Here is a 14897-nt window from a genome sequence, read left to right on the forward strand (position 1 = left end):
CTTGACTCTCTCTGCTTGGTTTATATGAGATGCATTGCAATTTGAGTCACTTACAGAGACAATTCACCTCTCTTTTGTTTTTTCCCTCACTGATTGAAAGTTACAATATTTTTGTTGCTTCATTGAGCAGGTTTAATGATTTTGGTGAGGATGGTGGCCGATCAGCTAAATCTTTGAAACCAAAATTCAATGCCTTTGTAAACCATGTGACAACTCATACTGGCCAGCAATTGCCACCAGTCGATGTATGTGCTACTTCATTTCTAAACAGTAACCAAATCGTCTTTTTTTAGTTTTCCTATTTTGTTCACTCTGCTTTGGTTTGCAGATGAAGATTCTTGTTGCTGCTGCCATAGCCTTGAAGGGTATTGGGGGACTGTTGTTCGTCTTTGGCAGCTCCTTGGGAGCTTATCTCTTGGTATGTAGCAACTGTTCCTTTCAAATATATTGTCGCTTATCTGAATGAAGAAAATAACCCTGCTATACTCTATGAAATCTGGTTTCAGCTTCTGCATCAAGCCGTTGCCACCCCAATTCTGTACGATTTCTACAACTACGATGTTGACAGAAAGGAATTTGGCCAACTATTTTCAAAATTTACTCAGGTTAGCAAATCTAATATTGGTTTTTTTTGTTGGTTATCCTTGCCTAGCATTAAGCGAGAATGAAGTCTAAACAAATTCAGTTGTAAAATAATATAAGTAGTGGTTTTACGGGTTGGAATTTGAGTTCCATATTCATTCTTAATCCAGACCTGAGATCTTATATTTTGTGTATTTGAATCTTTCAGAGCTTGGCTCTCCTTGGAGCACTGCTCTTCTTCATTGGGATGAAGAACTCAAGGAAACACGGTAGGCAACTCAGGAAAAAGGCTCCAAAGGCAAAAGCAAACTGAAAAAGCCACATCTTTCATCGGTTTATTCGGTCTGTATTTTATTTTCATTTTGGAATCCAGGATGGGTTTAAAGAGTGTATCCTATGAGGCCATTGAAAGGCAAAATCTACTTCATGAAGCTTTTATGATACTTTTTTTTGTAGAGATATTTATGGTTCTTTAGAGAGACACCATTTCAATTTAGATTTTGCTTTTCTTATTTCATAATGTGACTGATTTATTTCACCATTTCAACCTCATTAAATCCATTTTCACTATACAGTGAATGGTAACAATATTAATTTACATACAGAAGGTAACAAAATCTAGAAGCTCTCGTAGCTCAGTTGGTTAGAGCACCCGTTTAGTAAGCGGGAGGTCTTGAGTTCGACTCTCAACGAGAGCATTTTTTTTGTCTGAGACTTTTCCAACTCAGAGAAGAATCAGATCACACAGTCAAAAGTCTCTATGCATAAATCTACAAGATACAAGAAAAATCACAAGTTTCTGGAGTTATATTTATTTTATATTAAAAATACAACCCAAGATCAAGAGTAAAGCGTTTACACTTGCCAAACGGAAGAATCCTAAACCAAGTGATTCAGAGATCTCTATAAATTCCCTATGGGTACCAAAAAAACAATTGAGAGTTTAAGCAGCAGGAGGCCTGAGTTCTTGGTCACGAGATGTGTCACGAACCGATTGAGGCATATAATGCCACATTGGCATGTAACCGTAACTCGGGTAAACAGCCATTTTGTTGTGGCTAAATGCAGCTGGAATCTGAGGCATGAGCCCTGAAGATGGAACCGTCATAGACTTTAATTGTTGTTCCGTTTTCTCTTTATCCACCTTCAACACCAGCTTTTCCTCCCTCAGCTCGTTCTTCTCTGCCTATAAAGAAACATACAAACTTAGAAATCTGCTCTCCTTCCATAGACCAAGATTCTTAGTTTATGGGAAAGTGAACGAACAACCAACCTTGAGACTCTTGATCTCCTCTAAAAGCTTCTGGTTCGTTTCTTCAAGTTTATGAGCTTCATCTCTAAGTTGATTCAATATACGGATTGCATCATCGAGTATAGCCGGTTTATCTGTCTTTGGAGTCCTCCCAGGCTCCAAAACCGAGCTCAAATCCATGAACCTAACACCACAAAAACATTTTTTTCCTCTTGAGACAACTCACTTCACAAAACAAACACATAGACTAAGCTCTAACCATACCTCTCATTTAGCTTCTCCCTCCTCATTCTTTCACGACACGCTTTGGTTCCTCCACCTCTGCTACACGATCCAGTCCTTGCCCTATCAACAACCATCACAGATTCAATCAAAAACACAACCAACTACCACCAAATCACACAAAGTTTATATTTTTCCAACACTTACCGCTTCCGCGAGCAATCGTCATCTAAATGTTCCTGTTCTTGCTTAACAGCTCCACCAGATGAACCAGAATTGATCTCTACTTCATCTTCCTGCACAATTCCACAATCTTTCTGCCCTACGTGTTCAGGCTCTTGCGACAAAACTCCATTATACGACGACAAATCCAATTGAGCAGCTCCAATACTAAAGACTTCTTCTGGATCCTGCTGCAAATTCACACCATATGACGCAAAATCTGGAAAGGTATCTTCTTGATCAGGCTGCAAATTTACACCAAATTGTGTGTAATCATCAAGTTCTGCTCCATTACTGCAAGAGTCATCATGAACAAAAAGATCCACATCCATCAATTTGGAGTAAATTGATTAACACAACAACAAGATCCATAGAGCTACTTCTTCTCCTATTCAATTTGAGAGCTTTCAATTACATTAGGGTTCGTCAAATTACATCAAAAGACTCAAACTTTTTCACCTGAAATGCGGAAACACAACAACCCTTTTCACAGAAATCGAATTGAACATTAAAGATAGGATTTTGCAATTGGGAAATGGATCAAATTCGATTAAACAACAGAATCGAAACAGATAGAGAGAACAGAGGAAGGAAGAAGGAAGAGAGAGTCGAAAGAAAGAACCTTTGATCGAAGCAAAACAAATCAGAGACGAAATCATCATCGTCGAGAGAAGGATACATTTGAGAGTCTCCTCCAAACAGATTTGAGATTTGTGGAAAGCTTCAACGAAGACGCCAATGTTGGAAAAATATAAACTATAGAGATTATTAAAGCGATCCCATTTAAATTATTCCCAATGACGACAAGGAGATAAGAATGGTGGGAACAATATTCGCCGATTTGATATTAGTGGAAATAAAAAGAGACGATTGTTTTTCACTCAAATTCCTATTCGGGAAAAGACAAATCGCCTTAATAAAACTTTTTTGAAGTATTGAAAGATAGACAACCAAAAAAAACAGAATCATATTTTTTTATGTAATGCATAGATATTGGGGAATTTTATTGCATTTGTATTGTTCTTTTTTGGGTAGTAACTTTTCTCTATCGAGTGGAGTTGGTAAACCAATCCGATGCAAATACGTCTAAAAGAAAAGCAAATCGTTGATACTTTTTTTACGAGTAAGAGGATCAGCTTGAGAACTACACAATCTAGGAATCAAATTTAATGAGAAAAAAAGAAACAAACTTCGCGAAACGCAAGAATTCATATGGTTTTATTGAAATAGTTGTTCGGCCGCCATGTCAATTCGGATTTTGAATCTGCGAGTTGGACATAATCTGCTTCATTATAGGGAGGGTTAAGGTTATACTTTTAGATGTCTAGAAAAGCAGGGCTAGTGAGTTAGTCTATTGCGGATTGCAATCTCAAATTAGTTAACTCGCATAGCCAACGAGTTAACCCACCAACATAATAATATATTGTAATCTATCATAAATTTATTTTACTATGTATAAAAATCAAATGTGAAAAAGTTTTCTACTTCTCAAAATAACTAAACAAGAAAAAGCTGAAATTTCAAAAACATGCAAATCGACAGCAAAATCTACGGTCATAAAATGGATTGGGTTAGTAGTGTTGCTGATCTAGCTCTCCAGTCTTGTGCCAACTCGCCAAAAACACAGAAAATATTTTAATCAACTGGTGGGTTTAGTGAAGCAAAATAATCCGATATGACATTCCTATAGACATGAGTAAGCTGTAAGATTAAGGAAAAAAAAAAAATCCTATACATTAAAAAAAAGAGAGAGAAGGAAATCAAAAGTAAATGAGGGAATAACAAGATGAAAGATTATTGAAGATATGATGAGATTCATATCTTGATAGAGCCCGTCTAATCAAAATCGTATAAGCATGCATCAACATCGACAAAAAGAAGAGTCTACCTATTACCTAGTCATGTTGTGGTCAGTGGTTACAGTGAACGAATAAAGAGGGTCCCTAAGTTTTCGTACCTCTTGGAACAATCTAACGTCGTTTGTCGTTCCCAAACGCATCTTCAAATTTGTATACCCCAACATAAAATAATAATTCTTGTGAAGTATCATCTATGTTGCTCTTGAAAACGACTCATGTGGAACGCACGACGAGAGTAAAAATCAATTTACTTTTTTTTGTCAACCGTATTAAGCAACTATTCGATTGTTTAGTTAAACCCTATACCTAAGAAAAACTACACGATTGTTTTTTTTTTTTTTTTTTGATTACCGAAAAACTACACGATTGTTTACTTAAAACTTGATTGGTTTCTCTGCATATGTATTTGAAAAGCTCATAGAGATCAGAGTTTTGTTGTTTAAACTTGAAAAGGCTTGAGGCCCAAGTTAACTAAATAAGTCGGTTTAGTTAATAGAGTTTGTGATAAGGTTTAGCTAGGTTTAGGAGATATCTAATCCTAGTGTGTTTGGGATTTGTTCTCTATATATAGAGGTGCCAAGATGTGGCTAATCCTATGAGTTTTGAGAGAGAACAAGAGAGATTTGTGAGGTTTAAGTTTTGAGTAAGTTTCTTAAACATAATAAAGAGAGAAGTCTTTGTTAAACAAGTCTTGTGTTCTTAAGTGTTTTGATCAATAAGTTTATTTAATTCGAGACAATATTGTTATGTTAATAAATTCCACAACACAACATGTTAAGTTGATGTGATTTTTTTCTAGATTTAAGAAGCCAACTCTTTCTTAATATTTATTCTGATTCGCCTTTGCAAAATCTTTGCTCGGTTTTTCTCACTGCAACAACAACCACTTAATTTGTTTCCAATGAACCTCTTTTTTTGAAACACCTACCATATTTTTAGTTCTATCTTTAAACAAAGCAGTTAAAAAACCTATTTTAAAATAAAATCTTATCCGAAAAAAACCTATTTTAACAAAAGTTTTTACAGCTAAGCCCACATGCATCTTTTACTTATTTTTTAAAATAATATTCATTACAAGCATAACAATTATATTGGTGTGGAAGCCCCCTTGGCCCATTGGTTGACCAAGGGTTGATTAATGCTTCTACACCAAAAAGTCTGGGGTTCGAGTCCCAGGTATTGCGATTTATTAACAAATTTGCAGATTAATGGAGGCAAGTGTGCAAGAGATCTCCAGCGATGTACAATTATAGCCGTTCGCCAGGATTCTACGCAGAGAAGGAAGTGTAGCGAGGTCGTGGATCATTGAAGGTATTCATCAAGATTACGAAGAAGGAAGTGTAGTCTGTCGTGAATCTAGTAAGGGTCGGAAGGAATTGTCAGTTGTAGAATCGTCTATGTAACAGTTCTCATAATTTGCAATTAATAATAAATCTAGACGACAAAAAAAAAAAAAAGCAATTATATTGGTTAGTGGATAATACATGCAATTTTAAATATTCACAGAAGAAACAGACAACGACACTATCATTTAAACATATCTCGTAGCTTTATTGCTTCATGAGAACAAAAATCTCCTTAAGTCAGTAAACTTTCGAAGCTTTATACATACGAACCATGCCTTGCCATAGGCAGCAAACTCTTACTCAAACTCTTACGACAAAATATAAATTGTATCCAAGCCACAATAGCCTCAGACAATTTTTTATACTCTATAAAAGTCACGAGAAAGTCACCAGCGAAAGTGGGAGTAACGTGTGACCGTTGTAGCAGGACGTGAGGGCCAAGGATAAAGATTGCCCAAAAGAAGAATAAAAAACATATAATGCAAATGATGATTAAAAGCCATCTCATATGCCCAATTGCAGTGACCACTGTTGTTTATTCTTTCTAGTGGAGGAAGGAAAATTATATGTATATATTATATATATATAAAAGAAGAAAAAAAGAAAGTGTCGGCAAGAGAACATAACACACAAGAAAAAGAAAAAGAAAAACAAAAAGAGAGAGAAGAGAAAAAGAGAGAGAAAGGGGATTTCGGCCAGATTATTCAAGACAACGTTTGAGGGCTCTAAAGTGTTCTGATCGGGCTTATATTTTGTGGATAGCTTCGTGACTCAGTGGTCTTCAGATTCAACGGTGGAGATTTGGTTTCAACGGTTGGTTTGTGAGAAATCCGAGTTTTAGCGTAGCTGGTCGCCATAGTTCTTCAGCTGGTGTGGTCTTGAGTGTTTGAAAGATCCAACGGTGAGTTCTTCTCGGTTTGAGCTGAAATTTTGCAGAGGTGTTCCTGACCTGTTTATCTAGGATTTGTACGGTGGAGATTTGATTTGGTGACCGGAATCTTAGCGAACCTAGGGTCGTTTGGAACTGCATATTTTAGGCTCTTGTTGCTCTCTGTTGTTGAGTTTTTCTTGTGTTGGAGATTGCTCTTTGGAGCCTTAGTCTCTGTATCTGTTCTTGTGGAACAGGGAGGACGTGGTTGTAACACTCATACATTTGATATAGTGGATTTTGAGTGGACTACGGTCCCGTGGTTTTTCCTTCTCACATCGAGAAGGTTTTCCACGTAAAAATTGGTGGTCTCATTTACTTTAAGTTTTGAAGTTATTGCTGCCAAGTCCATTGTATTTTTCCTCACAAGGTTCACATTAGTTCGGGTGAAACTTTAGTCCGCTGCGTAATCGTGTGTCGTTTCCCCAACAGAGTGGTATCAGAGCTTCTTGGTTTTGAGCTTTGGTTTTGATAACTTTGGGTTATTAATTTGCTTCTGTGAGCGATGGAAAATATGGGCAGGATGGAAAATATGGGCAGAATGATAAGCTTGAATGGTTCTAATTATCATCTATGGAAAGGCAAGATGGAAGATTTGCTTTTTGTGAAAGAATTTCATGTTCCAATCTTTGAGGAGAAGAAACCTGTAGAGAAGACTGATGATCAGTGGAAGTTGCAACATCGCCAAGTGTGTGGTTTGATAAGGCAATGGGTAGATGATAATGTGTTGAATCATATTGAAAATGAGATTGATGCTCGTTCTTTGTGGTTGAAGCTAGAGCAATTGTACGCTCGGAAGACCGGGAATGATAAGATGTACATGATCAAGAAGTTGATTGAGTTGAGGTATCAGGAGGGAACTCCAATGACTGATCACTTAAATGTATTTCAGGGGCTGCTCAATAAACTGTCTGATATGGGAATCAAGTTTGAGGATGAGATTCACGGTCTGTGGCTTCTTGGTACACTACCAGATTCATGGAAGGTGTTTAGGATGTCTCTTTGTAACTCTACTTCGAATGGTGTTATTTCGATGGATATGGTGAAGAACAGTGTCTTGAATGAGGAAACTAGAAGGCAGTCAAATGCTAGTTCCTCAAGATCAGATGTGTTAGTCACTGAGTCAAGGGGGAGGAGCTCATCTAGAGATCCTAAGAAAGACAAGAACAGGAGCAGGAGCAAATCTAACAAATTTGCGAATTTAGAGTGCCATTATTGTCATAAGAAAGGGCACATAAAGAAAGACTGCTGGAAGTTGAAGAAAGACAAGCAACAAGGGAAGCAAGAAGAAGTAGATCGTGTGACAATCACTGACGATCAATTTCTCATTCTTCTTGAAGATGATGCCATTAATGTATGTCAAGACACCAGTTGGGTGGTTGATAGTGGAGCTACTACTCATGCTACATCACAGCGGGATTTGTTCTCTACCTATACTTCGGGTAGTTATGGTTCTGTGAAGATGGGGAATGATGGTTTGGCTCAGGTTGTTGGCATTGGTGATATTTGCTTGGAGACTAGTATTGGGACTAGACTTATGCTTAAAGATGTTAAGCATGTCCCAGATCTTCGGATGAATTTGATATCTACGGGAAGACTTGATGATGAAGGTTTCTACAGTTTACACGGCGGTGGTAAATGGAAGCTTTCACGTGGTTCTTTGGTTGTGGCTCGAGGGGAGAAGCTTTCATCTTTCTATTTGATGCAGGCTAAGGTCTCCAAAGACAGTGTTAATGCTTTGGAGAATGATCATGCCATGGAATTGTGGCATAAGAGACTCGGTCACATGAGTGAGAAGGGAATGTCTGTGTTGTCTAAGAAGGAAGCTATTCCAGGTATCTCCGGTTTGCACTTGGAGAAATGTGCGCATTGTTTGCGGGGAAAACAACACAGGGTCTCTTTCAAGTCTTCTGCACCTTCTAGAAAACCTGAGGTACTTGATCTGGTTCATTCAGATGTGTGTGGTCCAATGAAAACAAAATCTCTTGGTGGTGCATCATATTTTGTCACTTTCATTGATGATCATTCAAGGAAGTTGTGGGTTTTTACTATGAGGACGAAAGATCAGGTTCTAGGATACTTCAAGCAGTTTGTGGCATTGGTTGAGAGACAGACGGGAAAGAAGTTGAAGTGTATCCGCAGTGATAATGGTGGTGAGTATTCTGGACCATTTGATGTTTATTGCAAGGAACATGGTATTAGACATCAGTTCACGCCGCCTAAGACTCCACAGTTGAATGGGTTGGCTGAGAGGATGAACAGAACTATTGTCGAGAGAATGAGATGTTTGATTTCACAATCAGGCTTGGCGATGACTTTCTGGGGTGAGGCTTTAAGCACGGTTGTTCATGTGCTGAATCTATCACCGAGTGCTCCATTGGAGGGTGATAGTCCAGAGAGGGTGTGGACCGGTAAGAACGTTTCTTATGGTCATTTGAGGGTCTTTGGGTGTAAGGCATTTGTTCATATTCCCAAGGATGAAAGGTCGAAGCTTGAGATGAAGTCGCGACAATGTGTGTTCATTGGTTATGGTCAGGATGAGTTTGGATACAGATTTTATGATCCCGTTGAGAAGAAGCTCATTAGGAGCAGAGATGTTGTGTTCATGGAAGATCAAACGATTAAGGACATTGACAAGTCCGGAAATCCAACTCAGAGTTATGAGAATTTGATTGATTCAGTGGTTGCTCCTTCTACATCGGTTCACGGTCAGGTCGAGGATGAGGTTCAATATGATACACCTGGTGCAGATGCTCCCGCACATGATGATGGTATTGGTGATCATGATGACGATCATGGTGAGACACCAACTACCGAGAACCCTCCTATTGTTAGAAGATCTGAGAGAGGTTTAAAACCGTCGACAAGGTATGATCCTAGTGAGTATGTGCTACTTACTGATGGGGGAGAACCTGAAAGCTTTGATGAAGCTTTAGAGGATGAACACAAGGATGAATGGCATGATGCCATGGGTGACGAGATGGATTCTTTTGCAGAGAACCATACTTTTGAGTTGGTGAAATTGCCTAAGGGCAAGAAGGCATTGCTTAATAAGTGGATGTACAAGATTAAGCATGATGAGACCAGTTTGTCACCTCGATACAAGGCTAGATTGGTTGTAAAAGGGTACGGCCAAAAGAAGGGGATTGATTATGATGAAATCTTTTCTCCTGTTGTGAAGATGTCATCCATTCGGGTTGTACTTGGATTGGCAGCGAGCCTTGATCTAGAGGTTGAGCAAATGGATGTAAAGACTGCTTTTCTTCATGGAGATTTGGAGGAAGAGATTTACATGGTACAACCGGAAGGCTTTGTGAAAAAGGGCAAACAGGATTTAGTTTGTCGCTTGAAGAAAAGTCTTTATGGTTTGAAACAGGCACCAAGGCAGTGGTATAAGAAGTTTGAGTCAGTTATGGGGGAGCATGGTTATAAGAAGACTACTTCTGATCATTGTGTGTTTGTGCAAATGTTTGGTGAAGATGATTTTATCGTCTTGCTATTGTATGTTGATGACATGTTGATTGTTGGCAAGAACTTGAGCAGAATTCAAGAGTTGAAGAACCAGCTTGGAAAGTCCTTTGCCATGAAAGATTTGGGTCCAGCGAAACAGATTCTTGGTATGAGAATTGTTCGAGATAGAGGTGAGAAGTTGATTTACTTATCTCAGGAGAGGTACATTGAAAAGGTACTTCAAAGGTTTCACATGGACAAGTCTAAAGTTGTTAGCACTCCTCTTGCTACACACTTTAGATTGAACAGTCAACAGAGTCCGAAAACAAAGTTGGAGAAAGAAGATATGGCACGGGTTCCATATGCTTCTGTAGTTGGTAGCTTGATGTATGCTATGGTCTGTACAAGACCTGATATAGCTCACGTTGTTGGTACAGTTAGTCGTTTTCTCTCCAATCCTGGAAGAGAACACTGGAATGCTGTGAAGTGGATTTTGAGATATCTTCGAGGGACTTCCGATCTGAAGCTTACTTTTGGAGGTGATAAGTCACTACTTGTCAGTTATACTGATTCTGATTTGTCTGGGGATCCTGATTCCAGTAAGTCTACTTCGGGTTACTTGGTAACATTTGCTGGGGGAGCTGTGGCATGGCAATCAAGGTTACAGAAGTGTGTTGCATTTTCTACCACTGAAGCTGAGTTTATAGCCGCAACAGAAGCTTGTAAGGAGTTGTTGTGGATGAAAAATTATCTTGAGGATCTCGGTTTCAAGCAAGATAATTATGTATTGCTTTGTGATAACGAAGGCGCAATTCATCTTGGAAAGAACTCTACATTTCATTCGCGTTCGAAACACATTAATAGAAGGTATCATTGGATACGTGATGTGGTTGCTTCTAAGGAAGTGGAACTTGCAAAAGTTCATACGGATGATAATGGAGCTGATATGATGACAAAGTCATTACCGAGGGGGAAGCTTGAAGTATGCCGAGAGATAGCCGGAATGGCTGTTTCCTCCACCTAGTCGGAGGGGGAGTTTGTTGTTTATTCCTTCTAGTGGAGGAAGGAAAATTATATGTATATATTATATATATATAAAAGAAGAAAAAAAGAAAGTGTCGGCAAGAGAACATAACACACAAGAAAAAGAAAAAGAAAAACAAAAAGAGAGAGAAGAGAAAAAGAGAGAGAAAGGGGATTTCGGCCAGATTATTCAAGACAACGTTTGAGGGCTCTAAAGTGTTCTGATCGGGCTTATATTTTGTGGATAGCTTCGTGACTCAGTGGTCTTCAGATTCAACGGTGGAGATTTGGTTTCAACGGTTGGTTTGTGAGAAATCCGAGTTTTAGCGTAGCTGGTCGCCATAGTTCGTCAGCTGGTGTGGTCTTGAGTGTTTGAAAGATCCAACGGTGAGTTCTTCTCGGTTTGAGCTGAAATTTTTCAGAGGTGTTCCTGACCTGTTTATCTAGGATTTGTACGGTGGAGATTTGATTTGGTGACCGGAATCTTAGCGAACCTAGGGTCGTTTGGAACTGCATATTTTAGGCTCTTGTTGCTCTCTGTTGTTGAGTTTTTCTTGTGTTGGAGATTGCTCTTTGGAGCCTTAGTCTCTGTATCTGTTCTTGTGGAACAGGGAGGACGTGGTTGTAACACTCATACATTTGATATAGTGGATTTTGAGTGGACTACGGTCCCGTGGTTTTTCCTTCTCACATCGAGAAGGTTTTCCACGTAAAAATTGGTGGTCTCATTTACTTTAAGTTTTGAAGTTATTGCTGCCAAGTCCATTGTATTTTTCCTCACAAGGTTCACATTAGTTCGGGTGAAACTTTAGTCCGCTGCGTAATCGTGTGTCGTTTCCCCAACAACCACACCAAAAAGGAATGCCAAGGGCATGCAGAGTAGAGCAATAAGCAGTAAGGCAATGCCACATGTAAGGATGAACGGATTAGTTTTGGATCACCCGACTGCGCCCAAATAAGAATACCTATTGTTGCAAAGGAACATTGCATTGCCAAAATGTCAAGTAGCAGAAAAATGAAGAGAGTTGGGTAAGTGGCCAAAGTTGCCCTGCCCTAAGTGTGGAGCAGAGCTCTTAACCCCACCTGGTATTGTAAAACCTGCAGCAAACGTCATTGTGGCTACAAGAGTCGCAACCAGGAGAAGAGTGTTGATGTAATCTCTGTTATTCTTAGGGTCCAGTGGCGGCACTGCCGGTCTCGTTAATGAACTAAGAGATTCGAAACCCGTTTTGTCAATAGCGTATAATAAGAGCGCCAATGTCCACCTCTGAAATCATTTGTGGTATCAAATGTGTTGTATGAAACGGAATTAGACATACCTCTTGAAAGATGTAGTTGGGTTTCAAGACGGCAAGGTGCAAAGGTGTATTCCCGTCCACATCTTGCCCAACACCCAGATGTTTCGTATCTTTTTCACTCATCAACGAATTTGCAGTAGAAGATTCCCCATTTTTTGCTGCCACGTGGAGAACATTCTGACCAAGTTTGTTGAGCAGGTATATTGAATCTGAACAGCTTTTTATAAACTTTTTAACAATTTTTTCATGACCTTTCTCTGCAGCCGTATGAATTGGAAAGGAACCATCTTGGTCGCAGACATAAACTCCCTTTTTTGATCGATTTAAAAGGTTGCATACTCCTTCACAATACCCTATATATGCTCCTAGTGAAAGACAAGTCCTACCATCTTTATCTCGCACGTCCATAAGACTTGGATATTCGTCAAGAATAACATCAAGGACACCTACTCAAACAATTGGTAACAACAATTAGTATACATAGGAAGATTTTTACCGTCTTGGGGAGGATTTTTTTTGTTGTCTCAAATTGGAATTTGAACAGACTACTGTTTAAAGCGAAAAACAAACCTATACTCTTGGCATGCAAAGCAACATGTGCAAGATATTTGTTCCCTTGCAATTTCGAATCTAAGTTATACCTCCTCACTTCAACGTCCTTGTTGCCTATGGTTTTCAAAATTGCTTTCACAATGGATACTGCTTCATACAAGGAAGATATTCCCTCGTTATTTGCAAGAAAAGGAGCATCCTGGTTGGCGTTCACCAGACAGGTAGCCATCTCCTTATAGCGTCCTTCAATGGCGTAGTACAAAGCAGTATTTCCATCTTTGTCCTTGAGAACATACGGATTCAGTCTCAGTCTCTGACTTTCTTCAGTACACAGTCTAGCTGAAGCAAATGTTATCGTCTCAACAACACATGTATGACCGCCATGAGCCGCCAAATGAAGTGGTGTCTGATCGCTCGAGTTTTGCTCCAATAGAAGGCACGGATATGTAGGGATAATCGCCTTCACTAGTTTTAGATGACCCCATGTAGCAGCAAGATGAAGAATTGAATCTCCTGTATTGCTCTTGAGACGTGCCATTGGCGTTCCTTGGCTTCTAAACTTCTCCAGACATTCTTTCTTCCCTTCACACATTCCACTGAAAATCTTCGGAGACATCTGGACATCTTCACCAGGGAGAGCGAAAAAATCCGACACTCTAAGGTTAGTAAGGTACTCTGGCACAGATTCGGTGTCTCCCGTAGGTGGACTGGCTCATTTCGTTTTTCTTCAAAATAGCCTGAAATCTTTTCTCCCGCGATGTCTAAGTCCTAGTTATTTTTAACAAGAATAAAGTACTAGAATAGTTTTTTTTTGTTCTTTATGTAGATTGGTTTGGTAGGGGTCAATAATTATTTCATAATGGAGTCACTAGCTATACTTGTTAATAAAGCACATATAATGAATATTTAGTATTTATGGAGTCCCCTATGAGTCACTCGTACCTCCGGCACTTATTTATGTTCCGTTCCGTTGACCGTGAGACACATCCGTTGGCCTTTGTGCCTCAATTCTATCTAGATCTGTTCCAGAACCATCCATCTCAAACCTAAAATCATCACAAAAATTGTTTGAAAACACAGATTTAAGTTACTGAAATATAACGTAATGTCTTGCTTTATTCAATACTCAATAGAGTAGAAGAGTATTTATACACATACAGATTGCCTAGTCTTGATAGAATCGTATCTAAGTAACTATATTGATATATATCCTAATCTATGTATACATTTTTGGATCATAATTAGCAAATAAATCCTGAAGTTGAGAAGTATTTACAATGACATGCCACTAGCATTAATTATTTAGATTTATTTTATTTAAGTAAAGATTTTTAATTGAAATTCATTTCTCATATATTTAGCAAAAGTCTCTGTGGATGTCGGATTCACACACTCAAGTATTTTGTTAAGTGGGAAAGATTATTTTTGAGGGACAAAAATGAATATGTAAAAACTTATAAATTGATACGAAAATTGCTATAGTATTTCTCTCTTGAGAGGAAGATCCCCCTTACATGACCATTGGCCTCTATATTTATACATAGATAAACGATATTAAAATGAGTAATTAAGTACAATTATTCCTTCTTAAATGTGTCCGTTTTGATTCTTCGACTTTAATGCTCAACGTTTGAATTTGAGTTGACTCTGATCTTCATGGGCCTCGCCTCTTTTGGCCCAAGTGTCCTTGAACCGACTTACCCGTGTCTTCTACACCGAACTCGTGTCACAGTGCAGTCACTTCGGATTCTCGAAATGGTGACAACCACTTCGACCGTCCCTTCGGCTCACGGGTCCAATGGGCTTCATCTTTTATGGGCCATTATCTTGATTACGTGGCAATCTTTGGTTGGTCTCGTACTTCTGGTGCGGGATCCGACACCAACAATTAGCCCCCCAAGTTCTTCGAAGTGTTATTCCAATTCGGAGGACTTTAAATGCTCAAGTGGCCAAAGATTGCGCTCGAGAATCTTTCTGATTTCCCGCCGAAAATCTCATCACTCCTTTAATTTCGGCACTAGCCATTTTTAACCGAGTGACATCTGTCATCATTATGACCGTATATTGATTAATTACTATTAAAACGGGAAAAACCTTCCCACTTCCCACACGACTTCCGAGGCGGTTTCATCATTAGCTTGAGGTAACTTCTTTTCACCATTA

General features: G+C 38.9%; 3 protein-coding genes and 1 non-coding gene across 4 annotated transcripts in view; 2 read left to right on the forward strand and 2 right to left on the reverse strand.

The window, feature by feature from the left end:
* LOC110226227 overlaps nt 1–1099 on the forward strand; it is a 1967-nt gene extending 868 nt beyond the window's left edge. The window contains exons 2-5 of the mRNA XM_021017023.1: nt 131–245; nt 329–418; nt 507–605; nt 791–1099. Of these exons, the coding sequence (XP_020872682.1) occupies nt 131–245; nt 329–418; nt 507–605; nt 791–895 (409 nt within the window). The 3' untranslated portion in view covers nt 896–1099. The remainder of the gene's footprint in view (nt 1–130; nt 246–328; nt 419–506; nt 606–790) is intronic.
* Nucleotides 1100–1206: 107 nt separating this feature from the next.
* Nucleotides 1207–1280, forward strand: TRNAT-AGU. Its single transcript has one exon. It is a non-coding gene; the product is annotated as a tRNA-Thr (tRNA).
* A 44-nt stretch (nt 1281–1324) lies between these two features.
* Nucleotides 1325–3265, reverse strand: LOC9304357 (transcription factor bHLH104). The gene is made up of 5 exons (XM_021017022.1): nt 2901–3265; nt 2264–2572; nt 2099–2179; nt 1856–2018; nt 1325–1768 (listed from the first exon to the last, which is right to left on the reverse strand). Exons 1-5 carry the CDS (start codon nt 2957–2959, stop codon nt 1526–1528), a joined length of 855 nt encoding a protein of 284 aa, XP_020872681.1. The 5' UTR covers nt 2960–3265; the 3' UTR covers nt 1325–1525.
* Nucleotides 3266–11638: 8373 nt separating this feature from the next.
* LOC110226495 (protein ACCELERATED CELL DEATH 6-like) lies at nt 11639–13773 on the reverse strand. The gene is made up of 5 exons (XM_021018423.1): nt 13710–13773; nt 12753–13445; nt 12204–12628; nt 11968–12151; nt 11639–11849 (listed from the first exon to the last, which is right to left on the reverse strand). The coding sequence occupies exons 1-5, from the start codon at nt 13771–13773 to the stop codon at nt 11671–11673; spliced, it is 1545 nt and encodes a 514-aa protein (XP_020874082.1). The 3' UTR covers nt 11639–11670.
* Nucleotides 13774–14897: the final 1124 nt, after the last annotated feature.

Source organism: Arabidopsis lyrata (assembly GCF_000004255.2).
Source record: "Arabidopsis lyrata subsp. lyrata unplaced genomic scaffold ARALYscaffold_7, whole genome shotgun sequence".
In the NCBI taxonomy this organism is placed as follows: domain Eukaryota; kingdom Viridiplantae; phylum Streptophyta; class Magnoliopsida; order Brassicales; family Brassicaceae; genus Arabidopsis; species Arabidopsis lyrata.